Source organism: Anarrhichthys ocellatus, unplaced genomic scaffold, assembly GCF_004355925.1.
Source record: "Anarrhichthys ocellatus isolate YVR2014 unplaced genomic scaffold, GSC_Weel_1.0 scaffold29, whole genome shotgun sequence".
Taxonomy (NCBI): Eukaryota; Metazoa; Chordata; class Actinopteri; order Perciformes; family Anarhichadidae; genus Anarrhichthys; species Anarrhichthys ocellatus.
In genome coordinates, this window is record NW_022280059.1 from 696,961 (window position 1) to 719,526 (window position 22,566).

The window sequence follows — 22,566 nt, forward strand, 5'->3', positions numbered from 1 at the left end:
ACACACACACACACACACACACACACACACACACACACACACACACAAACATTCAAGTTACCAAAGTAAATGTTAAAGAACTGACTCTTCTATCACTTTGATGCTCTGAGAGCAAAAGAGACTTCCCATATTAGGCTTGGTTTATAGTTTATCTTTGTTATGTTGTATTTAGAGCTTGTTTAGAAACCCCATATTTGTCTCAGTGTATTACCACAATGCTCATTCTCAAACTCTCATTCTCTATTTTCTTTGCTCAATGTTTGTCTTTCACCTGTCTTCTTTCTTCTCTCACTCCCATGTAATTCATCTACTCACTCACTTCTGTCCAATCCTCTCCGTCACAGGCCATTAAGCGCACCACAGAAGAGAAGGTGGAGGAAGTGATAAACATCTTTAACAACGAGCTCCAAATGGTCAACAAGGAGCTGAACCAGAAGACGTGGTCTCCTCCCGACCATATGCCCCGGTTGGCAGGCAAGGCCCACTGGTTGATGGCCCTCAGACAAAGCTTAGCGAGACCCATGGAGGTGAGTCCATCACCACACAGTGATCTATTCTTCTATTGTTTTAGTCATGCTATCACATAAGCAATGCAAAGTAAAGAAGTGTAGTATGAACCATATGTTGACTGTAAACAGATGGCATTCATGGTCTTAACTGAACCCACTTTCTGGAGCTCCTTCCTTGACTTCTTCTTCACTTGTCCTCTCTCCTTCCCCTCCAGGTGCTTAAGAAGGCCCACTTCCTACCCGAGTCATACAACCACAAGGTGTTTTTCACCTACAGCCAGATAGTTCAGGTTCTGGACGAGATGGAGAGGAAGAGCTTCAGCGAGTGGAACCAGAAGCTGGATGGACAGTCCCTCAAAAAACTGGAGCAGCCACTCATGGTGCGCCGCAAGGACAGCACCGCCAAGCTCAACGTCAACTTTGATAAGTGGGTGACGTAATCAAGACTGGCACACAAGACACTCAAGGCATTCACATTAAAGTATAGATTCACACAGTCTTACATAGTGTTTTCTGTGTACTTGTGACACACACAAACCCGAGCCAATGTGTTGCGTGGTAACTTTGCATTCATGCCCAAACATGTATAAATACACACTCCTCAGCTGGATACACAGATATGCTCTCACACAATATATTTATTTAGAAACTAAACTGTTCTACTCAAATGTGTGCACACATACATGACACATGCATGTGCTCATTACTGTATTTATTTTGTGTGTTTTTCTTTAATGTGTTTTCTTGTCCAGCAACCTGTTGAATATTTTCTCTGAGATCCACTACTGGGATCGACTAAAGTACGAGATCCCCCAGTGTGTGTCTGACATTTCCCAGGACAGGGAGGACATCAGATGCCTGAGTGAGAGAGCACTGCTTCTGGTCACAAACTACAACAGGTCTGACTCACACACGCACGCACGCACGCACACACACACACACACACACACACACACACACAGAGAAGAGGAGAACAAACATGCATGCAACACTGAACAATGATTTCTGATATCAGGGGCCTGATGTGTATGGTTATGTGGTAATCATCTGATTTCTTATTTTTTGGACGATACTGTGCCTACTCTAAACACTGATGTGTGGTTTATCACAAAGCCAAGTCTGTCAAGCATTAGAATATTTGATTCTTAGCTGGTAACATAGGACTTCACAGGGTATTTAAAATGAAAACAAATATTGAAAATCTCAAAACAAACTGTTTTCTAGTTGTTAGGTATTTTGCCCACTCCAGAAGTAAACAAAACACACTAATAGTACTTACCTCACCTGTTTGTGTGTGTGTGTGTGTGTGTGTGTGTGTGTGTGTGTGTGTACTGTATATATGTGTGTGTGCGTGTATCAGGATCATTGGAATGCTGTCTCCCGACGAGTTGGGTCTGTTCCGGGAGCGAATTGGTTTCATGAATAAAAAGATTCAGCCAGGGCTGACCAAGCTCCTGTGGTCTTCTAAAGGAGCTGCTAACTTCTTCATCCAGGAATGTCTCCTGCATGTTAACAAGGTTGTAACACAAAGCTCACCCCTTTCTGACATGTGTACAAATGAAAAAGTGGGTGAATGGAGAGTTTTTTTTTCAGCGTGCGGATTAAATCCCCTGAACAGCTGGAGAAATGTGTTTGCAAATGTTCAGTGTACTTTTGAACAAGGACACAGTTTTCACAGATCTTACTTCGTCAGGCATTAAGTTCCAGAGAACAGGACAGAAGTGACTAAAAGCATCCTCAACAGATCTGGAAGGTGGAAGATTCCTGGTTCAGTAAGTGAATTGTACTGAGGAGTTGCTTCTTTCTCCTTTTCATTACCCTCCAGGTCAAGTGGACAGTCGATGGTTACAAAGCATCCAACCAATCCATCTTCAACCTCTGTCGCCGAATCAGTGAAACATTGCTGGTTAAACTGGATGGAAAGACTGTATACAGGTACCAAGAGATGTTTGATTACTTCCTCATTGCATGGGATGCCTAACACAGTAAATACACAAAATATAGATTATAAATATAGATGTACTTAAAATGCATATTCTTTAAAAACAGTAAACAGTGGGTACATTTTTTTTTGTTCAATTGCTCAGAATTGATCACTCCCCTTCGCTATATTCTTCTTATTAATTTATTATTTTACTCAGTGGACATGTGGTTTTTGTCTGTGCTGTCATTCTGTGTAGTCTCCGTTCAGATGTACAGGTAATGGTCTAGAAAACCAATAGACGTGTTGACAGGCCAGTGTAACCGCATTATACTGAAAGCTCACAAAGGAAGCCTCTCCACTTTTTGACATTGATTTGAAGCGATGCACATGGGGAGCATTTTGAATATACCTATGCTTCCAAGTGATGCACATTGTTTCCTTTCTTGGTGGCATAATGGATGTTTGTCCTGTTGCAATTCTTAGGAACCTGGAGTTTGAGGATGACCAGAAGACTCACCAGCAGAGCCAACTCCAAATACTGTGTTCAGCGCACCGGAATATTGTTAACATCATGACCCGCATTCACAAAACCTTCTGTAATGATGGACCTGAGGTTTGTGCATTATTTTTCATTCAGTATTGGTAGCCTTTCATCAGAGTTTTTTTTTAAAAATATTATTCTCTGCTTACTTTATATGATATACTACAGTATAAGTAGTAGTAGAAGCTTAGAGGATAGGGAAGCAAGATTGTTTTCTCTTTTTTCTAGAGATGAGGTATAAAGCAGTTAAACAATTGCTGGATACAATAGCATTGACCCACATAAGTATTTTAAGGACAGAATGAGTTGGATTTTCCTAAAAAACAATGTATAGAACCACACAAAAATGTTCCCTCTCATCACTTCAATCATCGCAGACAACCATGACCCAATGGAGGTGTGTGGAGGTGTCTGTTTCTGTCGAGACCCTTTATCCTGCTGGTGAGCACCCAAACAACAATCAGGAGGCATGAGCTTCTTCTGTTGTTGAGCCGTGGAGAAGGGCAACCTTTAAGTGTTGTGTTTACAAACTGCAACCAACAAATCTTACTGATTCTGCCTTTCACTAGCGGTCAAACTAGTAAAAAAAAACATACTTTTCAAATAAGTTTAGTTGAATTAAAAATGTCCCGAATAAAACTCCCTCAAGGACCAACTACTCAACTCAACAGCAATCATTGTAATCTACAGCTGTATCTATGGGATCTCTTTCCTTTCTTATTGAGAGATCGATTTATTGAGCTTTTTGTATTTTTATCGGATAACAGGTACAGCCCATATTTTTACTGCCATGTCATGCGTGTTCATTTGTCATGGTGTTTAAGGTCCAGGAGCACTGGGTAACCTACACAGAGAAAGTGGACCACTTGGTAGAGCAAGCTCTTTGGAGCAGCATCAAGCACTCCATGGAGAAGCTATCCATGGCCATCAATGGAGACGGCAAGACATCGCCCAATCCCTTGTTCAAAGTCCTAGTAGCACTGCGCCAGGCAACCCTCCAAACCACACCAACACCAAAGGTACCATCAATCCGTCTTAATCCAATTGGGTCATGTGATTATGAGTATAAGATATGGCTGTATATCTTAGGATGTGTTTCCATGTGCTGACCTGCATGGACGGCAAAATTGTATCACATGATCTTGCGTGTGCTCAGTGATGTAGGAAACATAAAACTAGTCTTGTTGTGTGGCTAGTTTAAGTGCTGCTCTCGCAAACAGAGATTCTCGTGTCGACAAGACGGCCATACCATTTACAGCAGATATTCTCATTCTTGTTTCTAAAGACCACCTTCCCAAATAAATTATAAAAAAGGGGAAAAAATAAACTGGACCATACAAATGTGTTATGTCACTGGTACGAATATATCTTTTTCAAATTCAATCTAATCATTTGCCACTACCTCTGAGGCCAACCAGTGGTTGGGAATAGCTGGTTTACAATATGATAGCACAGGAGAATAGCTACATGTCGTGATCAAATAGTATAGAACACACACACACACCCGAACATATGCACACATGCGGCGATCAATGAGTTGGACAAATTACAACCTTTGATTGTGACAATAAACTCACACACAGGTACACCTGCCACGCTCACATTGATGCATCTTGCACTTGCTGCGAGGCTTTGCTACATGGTGATGGTATGACTGTTTTGGTGCAAACTTGATTTAACACTCACACACACACACAGATATGTAAATTAGCCTGGCAGCAGTGTAGTTTAATTAACAATTGATTGGCTGGCGATGTGATATCTTGGGTAAAAGTGAGTGTCTGTTTTAACAGGTCGAGTTCTCCCCGACACTCGGAAAGCTTGCTCAGATTGTGAACATTATGCCTCAGCTCATCGACACCGTCTCAGAATTTAAACGACTGCCTGAAATTCTCTCCTGTAAACCGTCAGAAGGGAATACCATACACATGAACATAGGTAAGGACATATATTTCGGAGAGTACAAATGTGCGCATCTGAACAGTTTTTACTGGGTGCTGATCAAATGCAGACCTGATGTATACATAAAGTCCTTTGAAATTACGCAAATTACAGACAGTGATTACTGAGCAGTTGTATATGTATGTATACTACCACCATGTCTATCTGTCTGTCCCCTTTGTCACCCATGGTCCGCTTTAATCCTTCAGAGCAAGACGAGGAGATAAGGAAGATTCAGGCTGCAGTTACCGCAGGGATGACATCCAATGCCAGCCAACTGCAGGCCTACCTGAAGACCTGGGACAAATACAGGGATATCTGGCAGAGCAACCAGGACTCCTTTATACAACGCTACCGGAGACTAAACCCACCAGTCACTACTTTTGATGCAGATATACACAGGCACTGTGCAATAATCCTACTCACATCATTCTTCAATTGACCCGTTTAAGAGGTTTTCTATGAACCTTTTGACAACAACTGTTGTTCCCGGCAGCTGATTATTTTTTACAATTCACTTTCTACAGACCTATCCTCTAATTGCATTTTATCTGTTTCAATCTCCCAAGTGCACATTTGTTTTATTTCGTCATAAGACATTGTTTACATGTTTGTTTACCATAATGAAGCATACAGACTCAATAATCTCCCTCTTTTGTGTCATGTCCGTTGTTCTCCCCCAGGTACACGGAAAAAGCCTACACCATTCAACAGGAAGAGACGGTTTTGAACATCTGGGTTGTCACGCTGGACTGTTCACCAATCAAGTCCTCCTTGGCGCAGCTCTGCAGCGAGTGGCAAACCAAGTTCACTCAGCTGCTCCGGCAAATGGCTAGCACCCACTTAAAAGAACTCCATGGCTCTCTGCAAGACAATGCCAACAGGTGGGAAGTCAAGCGAATGATTTCATTTTTTGGGGGGGTTAATTGATGTGTTTATTACAGAGTGTAGAGTTGACAGGTGCCAAGAGGAAGAGAGGTTCTTGGCTTTTAGGGGAGATGAAGATTAATGGAAGAAGGAAAAGGAAAGGGAGCTGATCTTGATCCCCTAAACATTTGAACATTTGTGTTGTGTCTCTGTGTGTGAGTTTAGGCTGAGACGACCTCCCCAGACATTGGCGGAGTTTGGTGAGAGCATGAAGCTCTTGGAGACTCTCCAGGGCGATTTGGCCAAGACAGAGGCTCAGATTCCTCTCATCCATGACCAATTTGCTATCCTGGACAAATATGAGGTCCCAGTGGAACAGGATGTAAGCGCCTCACTCATTTATAAACAAATATACAGTATACACATATCCAGCATAAATGATACAGGAGTGTGTGTAAGATGTATACTGTATAACAGTGACTTTGCCGTTTGCACCCCTGTAATGGCTCTCAGGTTTTCTCTCCCAAACACTCAGTTAGTAAAAGAAAGTGCCTTCTATTGCTGTTGTAATGTTTTCGCTTTTCTCCCCATTGACCTCGGCAAGAGTTTGATTGACAGATGGTTTCATCCAATCACCTGTCAAGTGTTTTTTTTGGAAGTGCATGCCCTTTTCCCAACAGGTTCCAGATGGTTCTGTGTCACAAACCATCTGGCGGGTCAGGTTAGGGTACTGTATCTATACGTACAACAAATACTACGTTTTTTTTGGGTTTACTAACAGGTGCAGGATATGCGTGAGGTGCTGAATGGGGAGTGGGTGTGGTTCCAGCAGGTGCTGATTGACAGTGGCATCATGCTGCAGAAGCAGAAGGAGAACTTTAGGAACAGTATTATCCCTGAGTTCCTGAAGAAGACCAAGACCATTGTGCAGGAGTTCAACAGCACAGGTCACACACACACACACTCTCTCTCTCTCTCTTTCACACACTTATACACATTATCACCATGGTGTATGCACGTTAGTGTCGTTCTCTCAGTTTCGTTCTGTCCGTGAGCCATTACTAATCTATTGGTGGCCTATTTAGAACCAATAGCCTGCATTAAATCTGTTCTTGCCCTTGATGATTGATGACTTCACAGCTGCGCCCTTCCATATTAAAAGGAATGTTCCTGACTGGGAGACACACCATTTCCTGCCACATCATGATCTCTCACTCCTCTCCATCTCTTCTGTTCCTTTCCCACTCTTTTTGGCTCCCGTTTCCCTTTTGTTTTGGGGTACTACCATAGTTCCTTTGTTTCTCCTCCTTCACATAAGTGCTATAAGAGTGGCTTGTATGAATTAAAACTCCTATCATATTATATGTCATTGTACAGAACGATAGCAATTTAATCTAGATTTATTGAAAATTCTATCTATAATAAGGGTTTCTACATTTAAAAACAAGATGAAAGTTTATTTTTTTGCCAATACAGTGAATGGGATATCTGACAAACAAAGGTACTTATAGATATTGTTACGCCTCATGGAAGCACAGGAAAACCAGGACTCAATAGGACAACCCAGACAGCAAGATCAAGTGTAGATAAAACAGTCTCTACTGATCAGATCAGGTTCAGTACACAGGTAGGCAGTCAGTACAGGCAAACAAATGAGACAGGGATGAGGCAAAAACGTGGCCAAAACCAAGATCTTGACAGATATAGTATTATTACCGATAGATACCTTGTAAATAAATCTTGGTTAATGGTCTAATGGTTAACAAATCTCTAGTTTCTTAAGGCTTGTACCAGTGTGTTTGTTTCACATATTCTTTGTGCCGTCTCTATGGCCGAGCTGTTGGCCTTCCATGGTTTATATGATAATTTCCCAATAAATATGCAAATCTGTGTGTTCTTGCTGAGGCTAAGAAACAGTATGCATTGCATAATATGTGCACTTCATTTTTGTGCTTTTATGTGTGGTAGGGCTGTCAGTGAATATTCTAAATCTGAATATGTATTTTTAATAGTAAAAAATAGATATTAAAATCTGAAAAATTATATATATATTTTTTATTATATAAAAGCGTTGTACTTTTAAACAATTTTTTTTTTTTAAATATTGTGAAATTGACTGGAAATGACAAACACTATAGTCAAGAGCATGGAGGAAACTGGTTCATACTCCCTGGCAATCTCCCTCTTGCCAGCTGCTACATTATTTATTTTTTTGTAGTGAAATGATGTTGTATAGATATAGAACTATAGAACTATAGAACTTTTAATGTCACCAATCAGCTGTTCCTCGTCCATTGCGGACAGCGCGCTAATGAACAGAAACAGGGCGTCTGACAAGAAGTTCACCTCAAAACAGTGCCAATGTGTTTTTTTAAGAACGAATATTTGAAGTTCATTTTTGGACAGTCCTAGTGTGTGGACATATGGCTGTGGTATGTTTGTCAATTTGTATGCTTTTTTCATGTGTTTTTTTTTTTATCTCCCTTCTTTGCATGTGCATATCCAGGTCCATTTGACAGCGCGTTGAGCACTGAGTTGGCCTTAAACGAGATAGTGGGGTATCGCAGCCAGCTGGAGACTCTAAAAGAAGAAGAGAGCGCCATCTTTCAGGGGTTGGGCTTCTTTGAAACAGAGCAGCACCCAACCAAAAGCATACGAATGCTGGAGAAGGTCTGACACAGCACTAGGCTCATAGGCCATACGCTCAAACATAAAGCAGAGAGGGTTGTGGGAATTGTGGTCGTGATAAACTGTCTCTCAACATGGGTGAACGAAGCAAGCCGTTTGTAAACATTACAAGTACTTGATAGTATATAATATTAGGGAATTCAAACCCAGAATGTCGCAAGAAATTTCAAAATAAATAGTTTTTGTCACAGTGATGCAAGACACTTTAATGGTTGAACATTTGTTTGTCCATATGTTTGTTTGTGTCCGTGTGTTTTGTACAGGATTTAGACCACCTGCAGCAGGTCTGGGAGATCACGCAGGAGTGGAATGCCAACTGGGACATCTGGAAGGTTGGACAACTTTCTACGCTGCGGACGGAGAGCATGGGCAGCACGGCTCAGGACTTGTTTAAAAAACTCCACAAACTCCAGAGAGAACTAAAGGTCAGTTCCATCACTCATAGCTTTTGAATAGCTGCAGATGTTGGCGCCGTGCTACAGTGTAAGAGTCACGGTTTAGCTATGATATATCACCAGTGTAAGTTTAGGTTTTGTTTCATATAGATTGTTATTAACTAATGCCAAAACAATATGTAATCAGTACTGTACAATTCAGAAGCTGGACATTATTCGTGGTTTCAGTCGAAAGAACACTGAATTACTTTTTGTATTTCTAATGGATACAAAGTTAGCAAACTCCTTGGGGGCTTCATTTGATATTTTGAGCTTTAGACCCACAGGCTCTGCCAAAAATGCATTTTACAGTGACAGCCAAATCTATGGCCTCCCCTTAGAATGCACAAAATAATGTGCTAATATCACAAAAGGTACAGCTGAAATAAAGCCCTCAGCTGCTCTCACATTTCATTTACACTACACAGTAGTGAGGACCTGATCTTTGTCTGATTTCAGGATAAGGAGTGGGACATAGTGGATTCCTCCAAGGACAGGATTGACCAGTTCAAGCGGATCATCCCTCTCATTGCTGAACTGACGAACCCAGCCATGAGAGACAGGTATCGTATGAAAACCAAAGAGAAGATATGTATTTGTCATACAACACTTGTCATTTCAGTATATCTTGGAACTATGGTCCTGCAGTAGTTACCATGTACAAGACATGACAGGAGCACAAATATAAAATAGCAGTCATGTAGTTAAACAGTAGTTAATGCATTAAAGTCACAAACCCTTTCGCTAAGTCCCGTTGTATTAGCTTATTTATGTAGTTTCTTCAGTCTTGTTACATGTGTTTTTGTAACATGGTAGCACCTCAGTTTGCTAAGGCCTAATGCTCTAAAGATAGAGGATGTAATATGTTGTGCAAATTCTAAAGCCCTTTGAACCAAATTTGTGAACTGTGATTTTGCGTTCTATAAATCGAATTGGCTTTGTTAGCCTTACCTTTAACTTTACCTTTGTTTCTTCAGCTCACCTCCTGGGGAATTTAAGACTAAGACAAACCATACTTTCAATGCCACCTTTCTTTTAGGCACTGGAAGCAGATCTGTGAAGAGCTGCAGTGCTCTTTCGATCATACTAGCACTGATTTCACCCTGGAGAAGATCATATCTCTGGAGCTTGACGAGTATACTGACAAAATCTGTGAGATCTCTGGGGCTGCCAGCAAGGAGCTCTTCATAGAAAAGGTCCAGTCTCTTCTTGTCGTTTAGACTAATGCCTAGTGGGCAGTTCTGTAGCTTCTTCTGCCTTTGACCAGCTCTTTTCCACACTGCTTTCAGGCTTTCATGCCCCCTCAACCTTTGCCAACTTCAATATTGCCCCTAACCCTTCTCCATTCCTTACTGTGTTACATCAGTGACGTTTCAGGGCCAGATTAATGCGCATAGAAACACAGTGCACACTTGTTCTATGCCTTTCATTCAGTTTGCACTTAGAAACAATATTACCTTCCTCACACGTGTAACCTGTCAGATTCTTAAACTGAAAGGTTTCAGACAAATACTTCCTCCTTAGTGGTGTTTAGCTGTACCTTTTACTTTTGACATTGCAGATAAAAAATGACCTTTTACTTTACGGACATGTATACAGTATATCGCCATGTTAGTCCTTAAACATACTTCCAAGGGATTCAAAAAAGAATTAAGAGATGTAGAATAGCATGAAAAGAGTGGAGAAAAAGAAAAGAAAGATCTTTTTATGACACTAGATTCTAAAGGATTCTCCATCTCTGATACAGTATATGAGAGCAGTAGAACTCAAGCTAAGATTCATGGTTTCCTGTCATTGATAATCTAATCACGACAATGTATCGTAACGCTTGTGTAATAGAAAAATATAAATGTTTTCCTCTGCAAGTGTTCTGTCTGTTAACATTACTCTATGTGTTTGATAATCAAGGGTCTGGAGGACATTACCAAGACATGGGAGGAAACTTTCCTGTACCTGGAACCTTACAAAGGTCACTATCGGCTGAGGTGAGAAAGCAAGCCTTAATGACAGGGATGGCTGAAGGGTTCAAGAAGTCATAACTGCAACCTTCTTTTATACAGTCTATGGTAGAAACTCACTCCAACTGATAGTCATAGATTTGGGTCGTCATTGTTTCTTATTTACCTGCATCTCTAGATCCCTCTATAAATGTGACGCAGATGCAGGGATGACGTGTCTGTTAGCAGTGAGTGAGTTTGTTTGTTGTCAGAGACGAGTGAGCAGAGCAGAGTTAATTAAGCGTGTGACAGCCCGGTTGGTGAAAGCAAGAATTGGCCAACTGCTGCATATAAAATGAATAGAGGGACACCTCAGGCCCAGTCGTATTAGCAGCTCAAGTCATGGCCACTGATTCGACAAGAGGGGAGAAGGTTACAGTCAGCCACAGTTATCATATTTGAGGAAGCAGGGAGGGAGAGAGTTCAAAGTTCATGATGTTCAATAGGGGAGTGAATATTAGAAATACCTTTCAATGTTACGCAGTCAAAAATATGTAACAAAAAGCTTTTTGGCATCGTTTACACAGTAATAAGGATGTATAGAACTGCATTGGATTACACAAAGCTGTACTGGTTTACCTATTAAACTGATAACTTAAATTGAATTTATTCCACTGTGAAAATGCATCACCATTTGAATCCATTTCAGGCAGCCGTCAGCAGTTTAATTGTCTCTTTCTGTGTCAGGGGCACCGAGGTGGTTTTCCAGGCCCTGGAGGACAACATGTCCATGCTGTCCACAATGAAGGCTTCTCGGTTTGTCAAAACCTTTGAGAGGGAGGTGGACTGCTGGGAACGGCAGCTGTCACAGGTGCTGGAAGTCATCGAGATGATCCTCAATGTGCAGCGGCAGTGGATCTATCTGGAGGTACGAGAAACACACTCACATACTTTACTATGTTACAGGATTACGCCGTTGTAAAACACATCTGTCACAGCTCTCTGGTTTTAGTTTACTCGTCACAATGAACCTCTTCCCGCTGCCATACCGCCATCTTTCTCTGTCGCTTTCCATTTTTCACTTCTTTCATCCCTCTAGAACATTTTCCAAGGAGAGGACATCAGGGAGCAGCTCCCTCGTGAATGCAAAGAGTTTGACATCTTCAGTTCAAGTTGGAAGACCGTCACTGGCGAACTCCACGAGACACAAAACGCCTTGCAGGGAACACACCACCCTGGTATGACAACATATATGATGTTGCTTTAAAGAACATATATATATATATATATATATATATATATATATATAAAATAAACTCTTCAAACAGCCTCCCCTCTGTCTGTCAGGCTTGCATGGGAAGCTGTCAGTGATGAGTTCCAAGCTGGAGGAGATCCAGAAGGCCCTGGACATGTACCTGGAGACCAAGAGGCAGATCTTCCCAAGGTTTTATTTCCTGTCGAATGAGGATGTGCTGGAGATCCTGGGGCAGTCACAGAACCCCGAAGCCATTCAACCCCACCTGAAGAAGTGTTTCGACAACATCAAGAGGCTGCGCATTGAAAAGGCAGGAAATGCAAAAATGACCAGGAAATCAATCCCAGGCCCAGATGCACTCAGTGGCCAGTGCGGCACTACTACCACTGTGAGTCATTTAAGGCCAATTAGTCAAGAACATCATACATTACACAACATATAGGACATTTATCATGCAGGCTATACATATTTTGTTTTGGGAACAGTTGTCAAGCATATTTGAAATGCTTTAATAATGTCAATGTGGTCTTATTGTAGGCTAAGTATGCCTTTGCAAAATTATGAATTATGAATTAAAAGTTCTTTCAACAGGGTTCCCACGCAGCCTGGAAAACAGTTGACCAATTTTCCAGTGATGTAAAACAAATGGAGAGAAACAGTCAAATGTTATAGAAAATCTCACGGTGTCCCGGAAAATTATTTCAACGTTCTACTATTTTCCTTTTAGCTGAGAATGAACTGCAATGCTATCTATCAGATCAGTTATGTTAATTTAGGTTCAGGATCATATTAACGTTCAAATGGTAGTTTATATGATGTTTGAACACACTCCGGAGTCATGTCACATGGTAGCACATGCAGGTTGGATGACATCACAACTTAACTGGCCATAACACGAAAAAATACAAGTTACATTATACTTCAAATGTAAATATTAGTCATTGCTGGATGGTACCTGTGCTAGCTTTTATTATTCATTTCATTTGTCATAGTTTCTAAGAACGTAAGAGATGATTTCATAGATAAGTTTTAGCCATAGACTGCACATCTTTTAAATCAGACTTCCACATAGAAATATTCAGGTATGTTTCCATCTGTCATACCAGCAAAATATCCTGGAAAAGTCCTAAAACTGTAGAAAAGTGTGGAAATATCAGATCAGGATCTGATCAGGATTTGGGGCAAAACAACATGATCCAGACAGCCCAAGTAGACACATTGCTAAGATAAGATGATTCCACTGTTTTCAATGCAGGTTCATTTGTCACATCACTTTTTAGTCGGTGTCATCAAACAAGAGTCAATAAGTTGTGCTCTCCACTGGTACGCTGGACCTGACTTGATGGTATTAAACCACATCATGTGCTGCAGAAACACCTTTTTAAACTGAACCTTGTGCTGACTAATGTTTCTTAGTTTTCCAAAATGTTTAGATGGTAAAATGTATCTGCAAAAGCCTGTAAAGGCCACATTGATAAGGTTACATTTTGCTACATGTATTGCCCCATTTCAGCAAGTCAAATTTCTAGGATGAAGTGGCCTCAAAACTTTAACCACAAAACACTGTTTTCATATCATACAGAATCACTGAGATGTGTATGTCTTTTCTAGGGTACTAAAACAGCCACTGGGATGTTCTCTGCTGATGGGGAGAGTGTTGACTTCAGCGACGTGGTGACACTGGACAGAACCGTGGAGGTATAGCAGCAATGATTATGATCATGATCAATATACAATATTCAGAGAGGTGGAGAATGTGAGCACCATTTTGTTTTGTGTGCACGTAGGTTTGGCTGTGTAAAGTTGAGAAGACCATGCGTGTCACACTGAGGAAATCTCTGGCCAACTGCCTTGCAGCTCTGAATAAGTTGACAGACAAGTTCGACAAATGGGTCAAAGAGTGGCCGGGACAGGTACATTCGTGTTTTGTCGTTTCACATTTTAAAATCATTGTGGTTTTGCATCTTTACCCATCTGACATTCAGACTGACTGACATTGATGCAGTCTTTTTGCACATTTCCCAATTCCTGCTGAACCAGTGTTAATGTCGTTAACGAATACTAAGTGTGTTCGTCAGCCACATTTTTTTCCCATGACAAAGACAAGACCATGAAGAGGTGGCAGTGACGTCATTAAATGCAAGCTATATCAACGTACAAGGTTAGAGACGTAATATTATGTGCGCCATTATAGGACTACACCAGCAGCACACATTGAGCACAGTCAGAGTGAGTCAGAGTAAGAATTTCACCAACAGGGCATGGGAGAAAGAAACAAGGGGATATTTTTGCAAAACTAGATTGACTGAAATGTTCAATATCGGTCAAAATCAATTAATTCGGATTAAATGTTTTTCTTTGACTAACAATACTTTTCAACTAAAACAGACAACAATGAGGTTGACTAAATATGATAAAAACTAACAATGGCATTTGACCCCTGGACTAGGACTAAGACTAAATTAAGAAAGAAAATAGGTGACGAAATGAACACTATGATGAACCCCTCTCTATTCCCATGGTTATTTACTCAGTCCATGTCATTATGTTAAAGTGAAGAATATGAACAAAGCTAAAGGTTAAAACAAAGTTCAGTGTGTATTCTTCTATTTTAGATGCTGATCACCGCCAGTCAGATCCAGTGGACCACTGATGTCACTAAATCTCTCATTACCAGCAAGGAGGGAGCTGAAAAGTCCTCTCTTAAGTCCCTACGGAGGAAACAGGTTGAGTTTTTGTAGCTTAACTAAACTTAACTAGATATTTTTGAGTGAACTCACTGTGATCATTTGTTAACTCACCAGTGTGTTTCCATACAGCAAGCTGAAAGCTTAAATCATTTTCAATATTTTGAGCAGCCTTAGATTTTTTTAGCCTTGTTATGTTAAATTCAGCGTATCAGCCTTTTCGGCGCCATTTGAAGCCAACATAATGATGTTAAGATTTCAAAGGCTTCCAATAAACTCTTGAGCCTTAGCTGTGTCTGTCTTTATCTCTCAGGTCTCCAAGCTTGAACGCTATTCAGAAATCATTCGTGGCAACTTGTCCAAAGAGATACGTCTGAAGATTGTATCACTGGTAACGGGGGAGGTTCATGCTCGGGATGTCATTGATAAGCTGGTCCGATCAGAATGCAAGGACGTCAATGCCTTCGAATGGCTCTGCCAGCTGCGACTATACTGGGAGAAGGTATGCTATGGGTGATGCAAGTAAGAAGAACAACAGATAGGAGACAGGATGGAGAAAAAGAAGGGCACAACAGGCCATAATTTCAGCAACATTTTTTAATGGCTGTAAAAATGAATTTCACTCTTGAATTTAAAAGCTAAAAGCAAAACTGTGGTAAAACAAATCAGTATAGATTTCGCTATTAATGATTCCATAGTTTGTGGCATTTAAAGGAACACTTTAAAAGACCTCTGCGACACAAAAACCCTCACTTTGTTTCATATTCTTTTCTAAATCATCAGCATTTCTCCCACTCCACTTTATGGCAGCAAGAGATCAGTTTTGCTGAGCTGAGATGAGTTGGAGGGAGACAAAGAAAACATCCACAAACTTATCCATTTTCTGGTTTGTTCGTTCTCCAAACAGGATGACTGCATAATCCGACAGACTAACACACATTTCAAGTATGGCTACGAGTACCTGGGCAACTCTGGACGGCTCGTCATCACTCCACTTACTGACAGGTCAGTCAATCAGTGTCAATCAATCTGTCACGAGTCAGTTAAGTAATTCCTTAGAAGTTAATCAAAGTATTTTACTTTTATTTATATTATTTTTAATATTCAGACAACTGAATGAGTCCCATCCCCCATTCTGGAGACTGAAGACTGAATAGATTTGCACTGATGTCAGTATTCTGATGTCTGTAAATGCTTGACTCTGTCCAGATGTTACATGACTCTGACCACAGCACTCCATCTCCATCGGGGGGGCTCTCCTAAAGGCCCAGCTGGTACTGGGAAGACAGAGACAGTGAAGGACTTGGGCAAAGCTCTTGGCATGTACGTCATCGTGATCAACTGCTCCGAAGGGTTAGACTACAAATCTATGGGACGCATGTACTCTGGCCTGGCACAGGTAAGAAATGCTAAAGGGAAAATGATGATGGTGACGAAAACAGTATTTTGTATACCTTTGAGTGACAGCATGTGACTGAATATGCTGTTGTGTTTATGTTAGGGATGGCACTTTTTTACGAACTAGTTATTGAAACACTTCTCATTTTTGGTTAAGATTTTCTTTTAAACGTAATTGAAACTAAAACTGGGTTAGTAAGTAGTAAATTGCTCTCTCTCGCTCTGTTTGTGTGTGAACCAGTGGTGGAGAAAGTACCCAAACAATTATCAAAACTACTGTGTAAATATACTGTTAAGTGTTCAGTGTTAAAGGATCAAAAGTAAAAGTACTCATTATGGTCCCGTTTTAAGAATAAAATTATAATTAGTGATGCATTGATTTCAACTACTTTATATACTGCCAGGTAGCTTAATCCATAATAAAAGTAAAGTAACAAATGGTGCCAAATAGATGTAGTGAATTAAAAAACTACAACATTGGCTTCCAACATATATTGAAGTAGAAGTATAAAGTAGCATAAAACACTTAACTACACATACTTAAGTACAGTAGTTGAGTAAATGTACTTAGTTACATTCCACCACTGGTGTATTTGTTTCAGCTCGGGAATGAAATAATCCTTGCAAAACTTGTGTACGTATTTCATTGTGTCCACCCTGGACAGACGGGAGCATGGGGGTGCTTCGATGAGTTCAACAGAATCAACATCGAGGTGTTGTCGGTGGTGGCCCAGCAAATCCTGTCCATCCTGTCCGCCCTCTCAGCTGGACAATCCAAGTTCCATTTTGACGGACAGCAGATATGTCTGGTCCCGTCGTGTGGCATCTTTATCACCATGAATCCCGGTAGGTCAACACAAATGTGCAAATGCACACACTGCATGTTATGGAAACTATGTTGAGGAAGTAGTCTGGGATATTTTCAGAGGACGTTTTCGTATGTTTTTTTTGTTATGAAAATAAATGCATAAAGGTTTTTTTTCTCTCCATTTGCTTTTTTTGCCCTAGGTTACGCTGGTCGTACTGAGCTTCCAGACAACCTCAAGTCCATGTTCAGACCTATCTCCATGGTGGTGCCAGACTCTACCCTAATCGCTGAGATCATACTGTTTGGAGAGGGCTTCAACGATTGCAGGGTACTGCGACTCAAGGATTTGTTATACTATAATCTTTTATGTGAAGAGCTCAGACAGGATTCAATTCAATTCAATTAGAAATGCACTGCTTGCCTTTTCATTATGACAAATTCAGTTTGGATTTTCATTATATTAGATTACAGTCTTACAGTGTTTATATCATTTATTCATCAAGGTTTTTAACAGACAATTCTGGTTATTGCACTGTAAATGCCATGTAATGTAATATTGTTGGGAAATATGAGCGATTGGAGCCTCGGCTGAACATAGATCAGAGATGGATGTTGATCTCTCTGTTTCCCCACTGATTTCAAGCTCCTTTAAGCAGTGAGCGCTGGTCTGGGATCAGTGTCGGAATAGGGTTCAGTGAAAGGTCATGGTGTGAGTGCATCGTGTGTGTACAGGTATATTTGTGTAAGAGTGAGTCTTACCACAGATGCTCTCTCTTGCTGCAATGCAAGCTGACTGTATCGTTGAAAACGAAGCTTTGAGACATGTCTTTGATGCCCACTCAAGCAGCAAATGGGAAGTGATGGATTTATTTACTGCTAAGTCACTCTGACTCATCTCATGTTTGTACTGATTCACCTTTCTACCTCTGTCTTCTTTTGTTTCTTCCTTTTCTGTCTCTGTAACTCAGTAGCATAAAGACTCTCTACCTCTGTCTCTGTTTTTTCCCCTCATAGAACCTGGCAAAGAAAGTGTTCACCCTGTACTCCCTGGCAGTGCAGCAGCTGTCTAAATTGGACCACTATGATTTTGGCCTGCGTAGTCTCACCTCCATGCTCCGCTATGCTGGGACGAAGCGGCGCTCTTGCCCCAACGTTCCCAATGAACAAGTAAGTCTCTTTCTCTCGCGCTCTCTCTCTCTCTCATGTGCAACAAACCAATCTACTGGGAACAGGTTATGCTCACTATAATCACTCCTGTTGTTCACACTGGCGATTAACAGATCCCTTCCGAATGCACTTCCAATGTAAGTGAGAGGTAACAGTATCTATAGTCCTAATTCACAAGTTTCTATAGACAGTCCTCCATCATTTTGATTTATCTTTACACTATCTTTTTACTAAAAAGACCTTGAGACACCACGTTAAGTTGACCGAACACTGCAGATCAACGAGGAAACGCTGTCTGTGGAAACACAAAGAGGGAATTTAATTTATACTTATATTGTAACTTGCATGGGAATAGCAAGCAGTTGCTATGACATGCATGAGCTTAAATATGAACCCAAGCTGTGCTGTCATCTCTTCTTTTGGCATCCTGTTTAACTACGATGTCAAATGACAGGAAACCAGCTCCTATAAATGTAATTAAACTAACTACTGTCCTTCCCTTTCAAATAAACTAAACTTTACTATATAGGGAATGTAGTTGTTAGTGGATCTGCCTTTGTACCTCTGTTCTCAGATCCTGCTAATGGCTATGAAGGACATGAACATCGCTAAGATGTCCTCTGCTGACGTGCCAGTGTTCAATGGGATCACCCATGACCTGTTTCCTGGTGTGGAAATACCCATTATTGACTATGGCAAGGTAAGTCAGCGGTTGAAATCACTACCTGCAGAGCGCTAGTGTTTTGTTTTGTTTGCTGTATGACAGTGTCCCTTCTTCTTTGATAAACAAATACCAAAACTGTTTTTATTTCTTATCTTCTATTCAACTGTTCAACTATAGTTCACTTGCCCCAGAATTCTTCTTAATATTAATTGTAGCATTAATATATACCTAAAAAATATTTTCCAATACTGAAACTGTAATGCTCAGCAGTTAAACCACATTTAGATGTCACCATTGTCTCTGCATATGCTGTCTCTGTCTTTCTATATGGCTGTCTCTTTGACTTTGCTGGAGAAGGTTGTGTTAGCAAACATGTGTGTCAGAATGTCCATGAGCATGAGTCTGAATGTGATTGTAAAGACTGCTGATGAACAAAAATATAGAGGACTTTAATTATTTAAATATATAAATCATCGCATACATCACATGTTTGTGTGTGCAAAAGAAAACCAAAGATAGCGCACAGTTCCCTTTACCAAGATGATCTCATTAGTAGCAGATTTGATGCTACATTATTTTCTCATCTTGTAGTCTGACAGTGCAGTTAAACTGCTGTATGAGCACAGCCACATGTATAACCCAAAATAGACCAACTTAATGCCACTTGACCCTAGTACGTCCTGGTCAAATACATAACAAGTGTTTGTATCTTGACTGTCACTCAGGGTATCACCATCACTGACTCACTGATCAACATTGATCGTTTTCTGTAACGTTATTGCAGTTGAAGGAGGCTATAGAGGTGGAGCTTCGTCGGAGCGGTTTGCAGGTGACTCCTTTTACCGTGACCAAAGTCATCCAACTTTATGAGACCAAAAATTCCAGACACTCCTCCATGCTGGTGGGCAAGACAGGCAGTGCTAAGAGTGTTACCTGGAGGACTCTGCAGATTGTCCTCAGTTCCCTGCACCACAAAGGAGAGCTTGGCTTCAACCTGGTCCAGGTGGGTGTGGAAGGAAAAGAAAACTAATTTATTGGCTAATACTGTTCCTTTAAACAAAATTGACATGTTCTTGCGTCACAAAAAGGGGCACTAGTTTATCTTCTCTTCCCGTTTTCTTCCTTCTTATTTACAATTCTTTATTCTTATTTTTCAGTTACTAAAATCAATTCATGCGTTCGTAAACTCCTTGCTCTAATCAGATTAGGGGCTGCAAATGATCACACAATGAGCAAAAAAATGCATGTGCTCCACAAAAAGCTATTGTTTTAATATGTTCTCATAATTTTAAGCTTTGTAGCTGACAAAAAGACTTTTGTAATTATGATCTGTCATTATAATGCATCTATTGATGCAATCATTTTCTCTTCCACGCCTTGGTCCCTGTGGTACAACAGGATTATCCTCTGAACCCCAAGGCAATGAGTCTGGGAGAGTTGTATGGAGAAAATGACCTCTCCACCAATGAGTGGTCTGACGGAGTGCTTCCTTCCCTCATGAGATCAGCCTGCGCAGGTGAATAAGTGTACACACACTAGGGACTTATTATTCTTCCTCTCGCTGCATCCCATCCCATCCCATTTCTAATAGAGTATTCATGCAGGTTTTATTTTGAAAAAGTAGTATTAGTAAACGGTGAAAAGTGTGAAAGGAGCATCTTTGCCATCTTGAAATGTAGCTACGAGACTGCTCATTCAGACAGTTCATTTAATATTGTCATCATAAACACATTTTCTTTGTTTCACCACACATCCTCATCCTCAAGGAGCAAAGGAAGCTTTATGTTGCTATTAATGTCCTTTTTGTTCCATCTTACCTAAGATTTACTGAATTACAAACAGATATGGGCACTAGACCCACTCTTTGCAATCATTGTAACCATCTTTAAAATGCTTAACAACCAGAAAGTTCATTAAAACTACGAGGGAAAAAAAGTTTTGATCTAGCACACAGCACTGTAGTTCCAAAAATGTTTTACTTTGCCATGCAACACACACTGTTGTACATTGTAACTCTTTTTGCATAGATTTTTGGAGTCAATATTTGACTGGTTTTCTAAACCAAAAACCAAAAGTGGAAGTATTTTTAAATCAAATTGTTTAAATCAAAAGGTAAACGGGTGAATATTACATAGACATGTTAATCCTGCTGTCTTAAAATTGTGAAAAAAATATAAGTAACAGAGTGAACATTATTCTACCACTATATCAGACGAGAAGCCAGATGAGAAGTGGATTGTGTTTGACGGGCCTGTTGACACACTGTGGATAGAGAGTATGAACTCTGTTATGGATGACAACAAGGTGCTCACGCTCATCAATGGAGAGAGAATCTCCATGCCCGAACAGGTGAGAACAGCACAAGAAACCAGACGTGCGGGCATTTTTCACGATATTTTTACTTTTCATAGTATGAAAAGCACACAATACCAGGACCCTGAAGCTGAAACAGCTGCATTTAAATCAGCACACTGTTTCTGAAGGTTACAATTTAAGATGTCTTCTATTACAAATTCTACTGGGAACTTTCACCAATTTCTAAATGGAAAGTAGTGCAGTTCTCCAAAGGACACAAACTTGGCTGTTTCTTTGACAATGATGTCAGCATTCGGGCTGTTGAGTAGAGAGCATACTAACATGGACATTTTACTTTTACAATAGCAGTAGTTTTGTGTAATAAATGACATTAACACACTGCTGTATGTATTTTGTACAATTGTTTTGATGTTTGTTTTGTATGTAAACATATCTTTGTTCTGGAAGCACACATAATGCACTCAGTGGAAACACATTTCCCTGTCTTTGGAGAATAAATCTTATTTTGTTTATGGTCCTAGATTAAAAAATGAAACTGATAAGAAATCAGAATCCAATTAATTACCATGTATTTTTGTATCATAGTCAACCATGTACAGTAAAACTATCACTATTTGTTTTGTCACAGGTGTCGTTGCTGTTTGAAGTGGAGAACCTGGCAATGGCCTCTCCAGCTACAGTTTCTCGCTGCGGTATGGTCTACAACGACTACACTGATCTGGGATGGAAGCCATCAGTTCAGTCCTGGCTGGACAAGCGACCCGAGGTACAATCCATTCACTCATAATAACTCATCGTCATATTCTTTCTTTTTGAAAACATTTTCTAGAGGAACATAAGAAAACCTTTGTGAATGACACCTGTTTTATTCCCTTATTTTCTGGTACCCTTTCCGTTCCATCTCCATTTGTTAATCTCTCCATTTCTCCACAGGCTGAAGTGAATCATTTAAAGCGTTTGTTTGAGAAATACATAGAGAGCACACTGAACTTTAAGAAGAGAAACTGTACGGAGCTGACTCCCATCACTGAACTAAATGGAGTAATGTCCCTCTGCCGCCTCTACGACTCCCTGGCTACATCCAGCAATGGGGTAAGACAAATAGAGTACAATCTGTAACCTCCACTGCTCATTGTAATCCCTCTCAATGACAACCATTTTCCAGCACACCTTAAATGTTGATCCTTAATGGTGTTTCAATCAGGAGAGACAAGTCAGACAAAGAAAAGATAATTGTTTATTGTGAACAAATGATATGTGATGATAAAGTCGTCAGAGTCTTTGGCACTTAGACTCTACAGGGAGATTTGTAATTGAGGAGCGTCTGCCCCCGTGGAGTCCAGACACTGGTGGTGGTGGTGGCTGATGATGCTGATAGAATGAGGAGTTTGATGAAGCTGATGAATCTGCAAGATTGGGCGGAGATGGGG

General features: G+C 40.5%; 1 protein-coding gene across 2 annotated transcripts in view; it reads left to right on the forward strand.

Annotated features, from left to right (window-relative positions):
- The window catches only part of dnah2 (dynein, axonemal, heavy chain 2), a 52,655-nt gene that overhangs the window by 8,023 nt on the left and 22,066 nt on the right, over nucleotides 1–22,566 (forward strand). For both annotated transcript variants that reach the window (XM_031863593.1, XM_031863594.1), the window contains exons 12-46: nucleotides 345–527; nucleotides 725–936; nucleotides 1,262–1,408; nucleotides 1,870–2,026; nucleotides 2,335–2,444; nucleotides 2,917–3,046; nucleotides 3,799–3,993; nucleotides 4,768–4,912; nucleotides 5,125–5,317; nucleotides 5,599–5,799; nucleotides 6,008–6,164; nucleotides 6,564–6,729; nucleotides 8,289–8,452; nucleotides 8,734–8,895; nucleotides 9,364–9,467; nucleotides 9,944–10,100; nucleotides 10,813–10,889; nucleotides 11,589–11,769; nucleotides 11,941–12,079; nucleotides 12,189–12,484; nucleotides 13,708–13,794; nucleotides 13,884–14,009; nucleotides 14,712–14,822; nucleotides 15,097–15,285; nucleotides 15,691–15,788; nucleotides 15,993–16,182; nucleotides 16,847–17,027; nucleotides 17,190–17,317; nucleotides 18,004–18,156; nucleotides 18,731–18,856; nucleotides 19,605–19,823; nucleotides 20,219–20,336; nucleotides 21,033–21,169; nucleotides 21,765–21,902; nucleotides 22,070–22,228. In XM_031863593.1, the coding sequence (XP_031719453.1) occupies nucleotides 345–527; nucleotides 725–936; nucleotides 1,262–1,408; nucleotides 1,870–2,026; nucleotides 2,335–2,444; nucleotides 2,917–3,046; nucleotides 3,799–3,993; nucleotides 4,768–4,912; nucleotides 5,125–5,317; nucleotides 5,599–5,799; nucleotides 6,008–6,164; nucleotides 6,564–6,729; nucleotides 8,289–8,452; nucleotides 8,734–8,895; nucleotides 9,364–9,467; nucleotides 9,944–10,100; nucleotides 10,813–10,889; nucleotides 11,589–11,769; nucleotides 11,941–12,079; nucleotides 12,189–12,484; nucleotides 13,708–13,794; nucleotides 13,884–14,009; nucleotides 14,712–14,822; nucleotides 15,097–15,285; nucleotides 15,691–15,788; nucleotides 15,993–16,182; nucleotides 16,847–17,027; nucleotides 17,190–17,317; nucleotides 18,004–18,156; nucleotides 18,731–18,856; nucleotides 19,605–19,823; nucleotides 20,219–20,336; nucleotides 21,033–21,169; nucleotides 21,765–21,902; nucleotides 22,070–22,228 (5,436 nt within the window). The remainder of the gene's footprint in view (nucleotides 1–344; nucleotides 528–724; nucleotides 937–1,261; nucleotides 1,409–1,869; nucleotides 2,027–2,334; nucleotides 2,445–2,916; nucleotides 3,047–3,798; nucleotides 3,994–4,767; nucleotides 4,913–5,124; nucleotides 5,318–5,598; nucleotides 5,800–6,007; nucleotides 6,165–6,563; nucleotides 6,730–8,288; nucleotides 8,453–8,733; nucleotides 8,896–9,363; nucleotides 9,468–9,943; nucleotides 10,101–10,812; nucleotides 10,890–11,588; nucleotides 11,770–11,940; nucleotides 12,080–12,188; nucleotides 12,485–13,707; nucleotides 13,795–13,883; nucleotides 14,010–14,711; nucleotides 14,823–15,096; nucleotides 15,286–15,690; nucleotides 15,789–15,992; nucleotides 16,183–16,846; nucleotides 17,028–17,189; nucleotides 17,318–18,003; nucleotides 18,157–18,730; nucleotides 18,857–19,604; nucleotides 19,824–20,218; nucleotides 20,337–21,032; nucleotides 21,170–21,764; nucleotides 21,903–22,069; nucleotides 22,229–22,566) is intronic.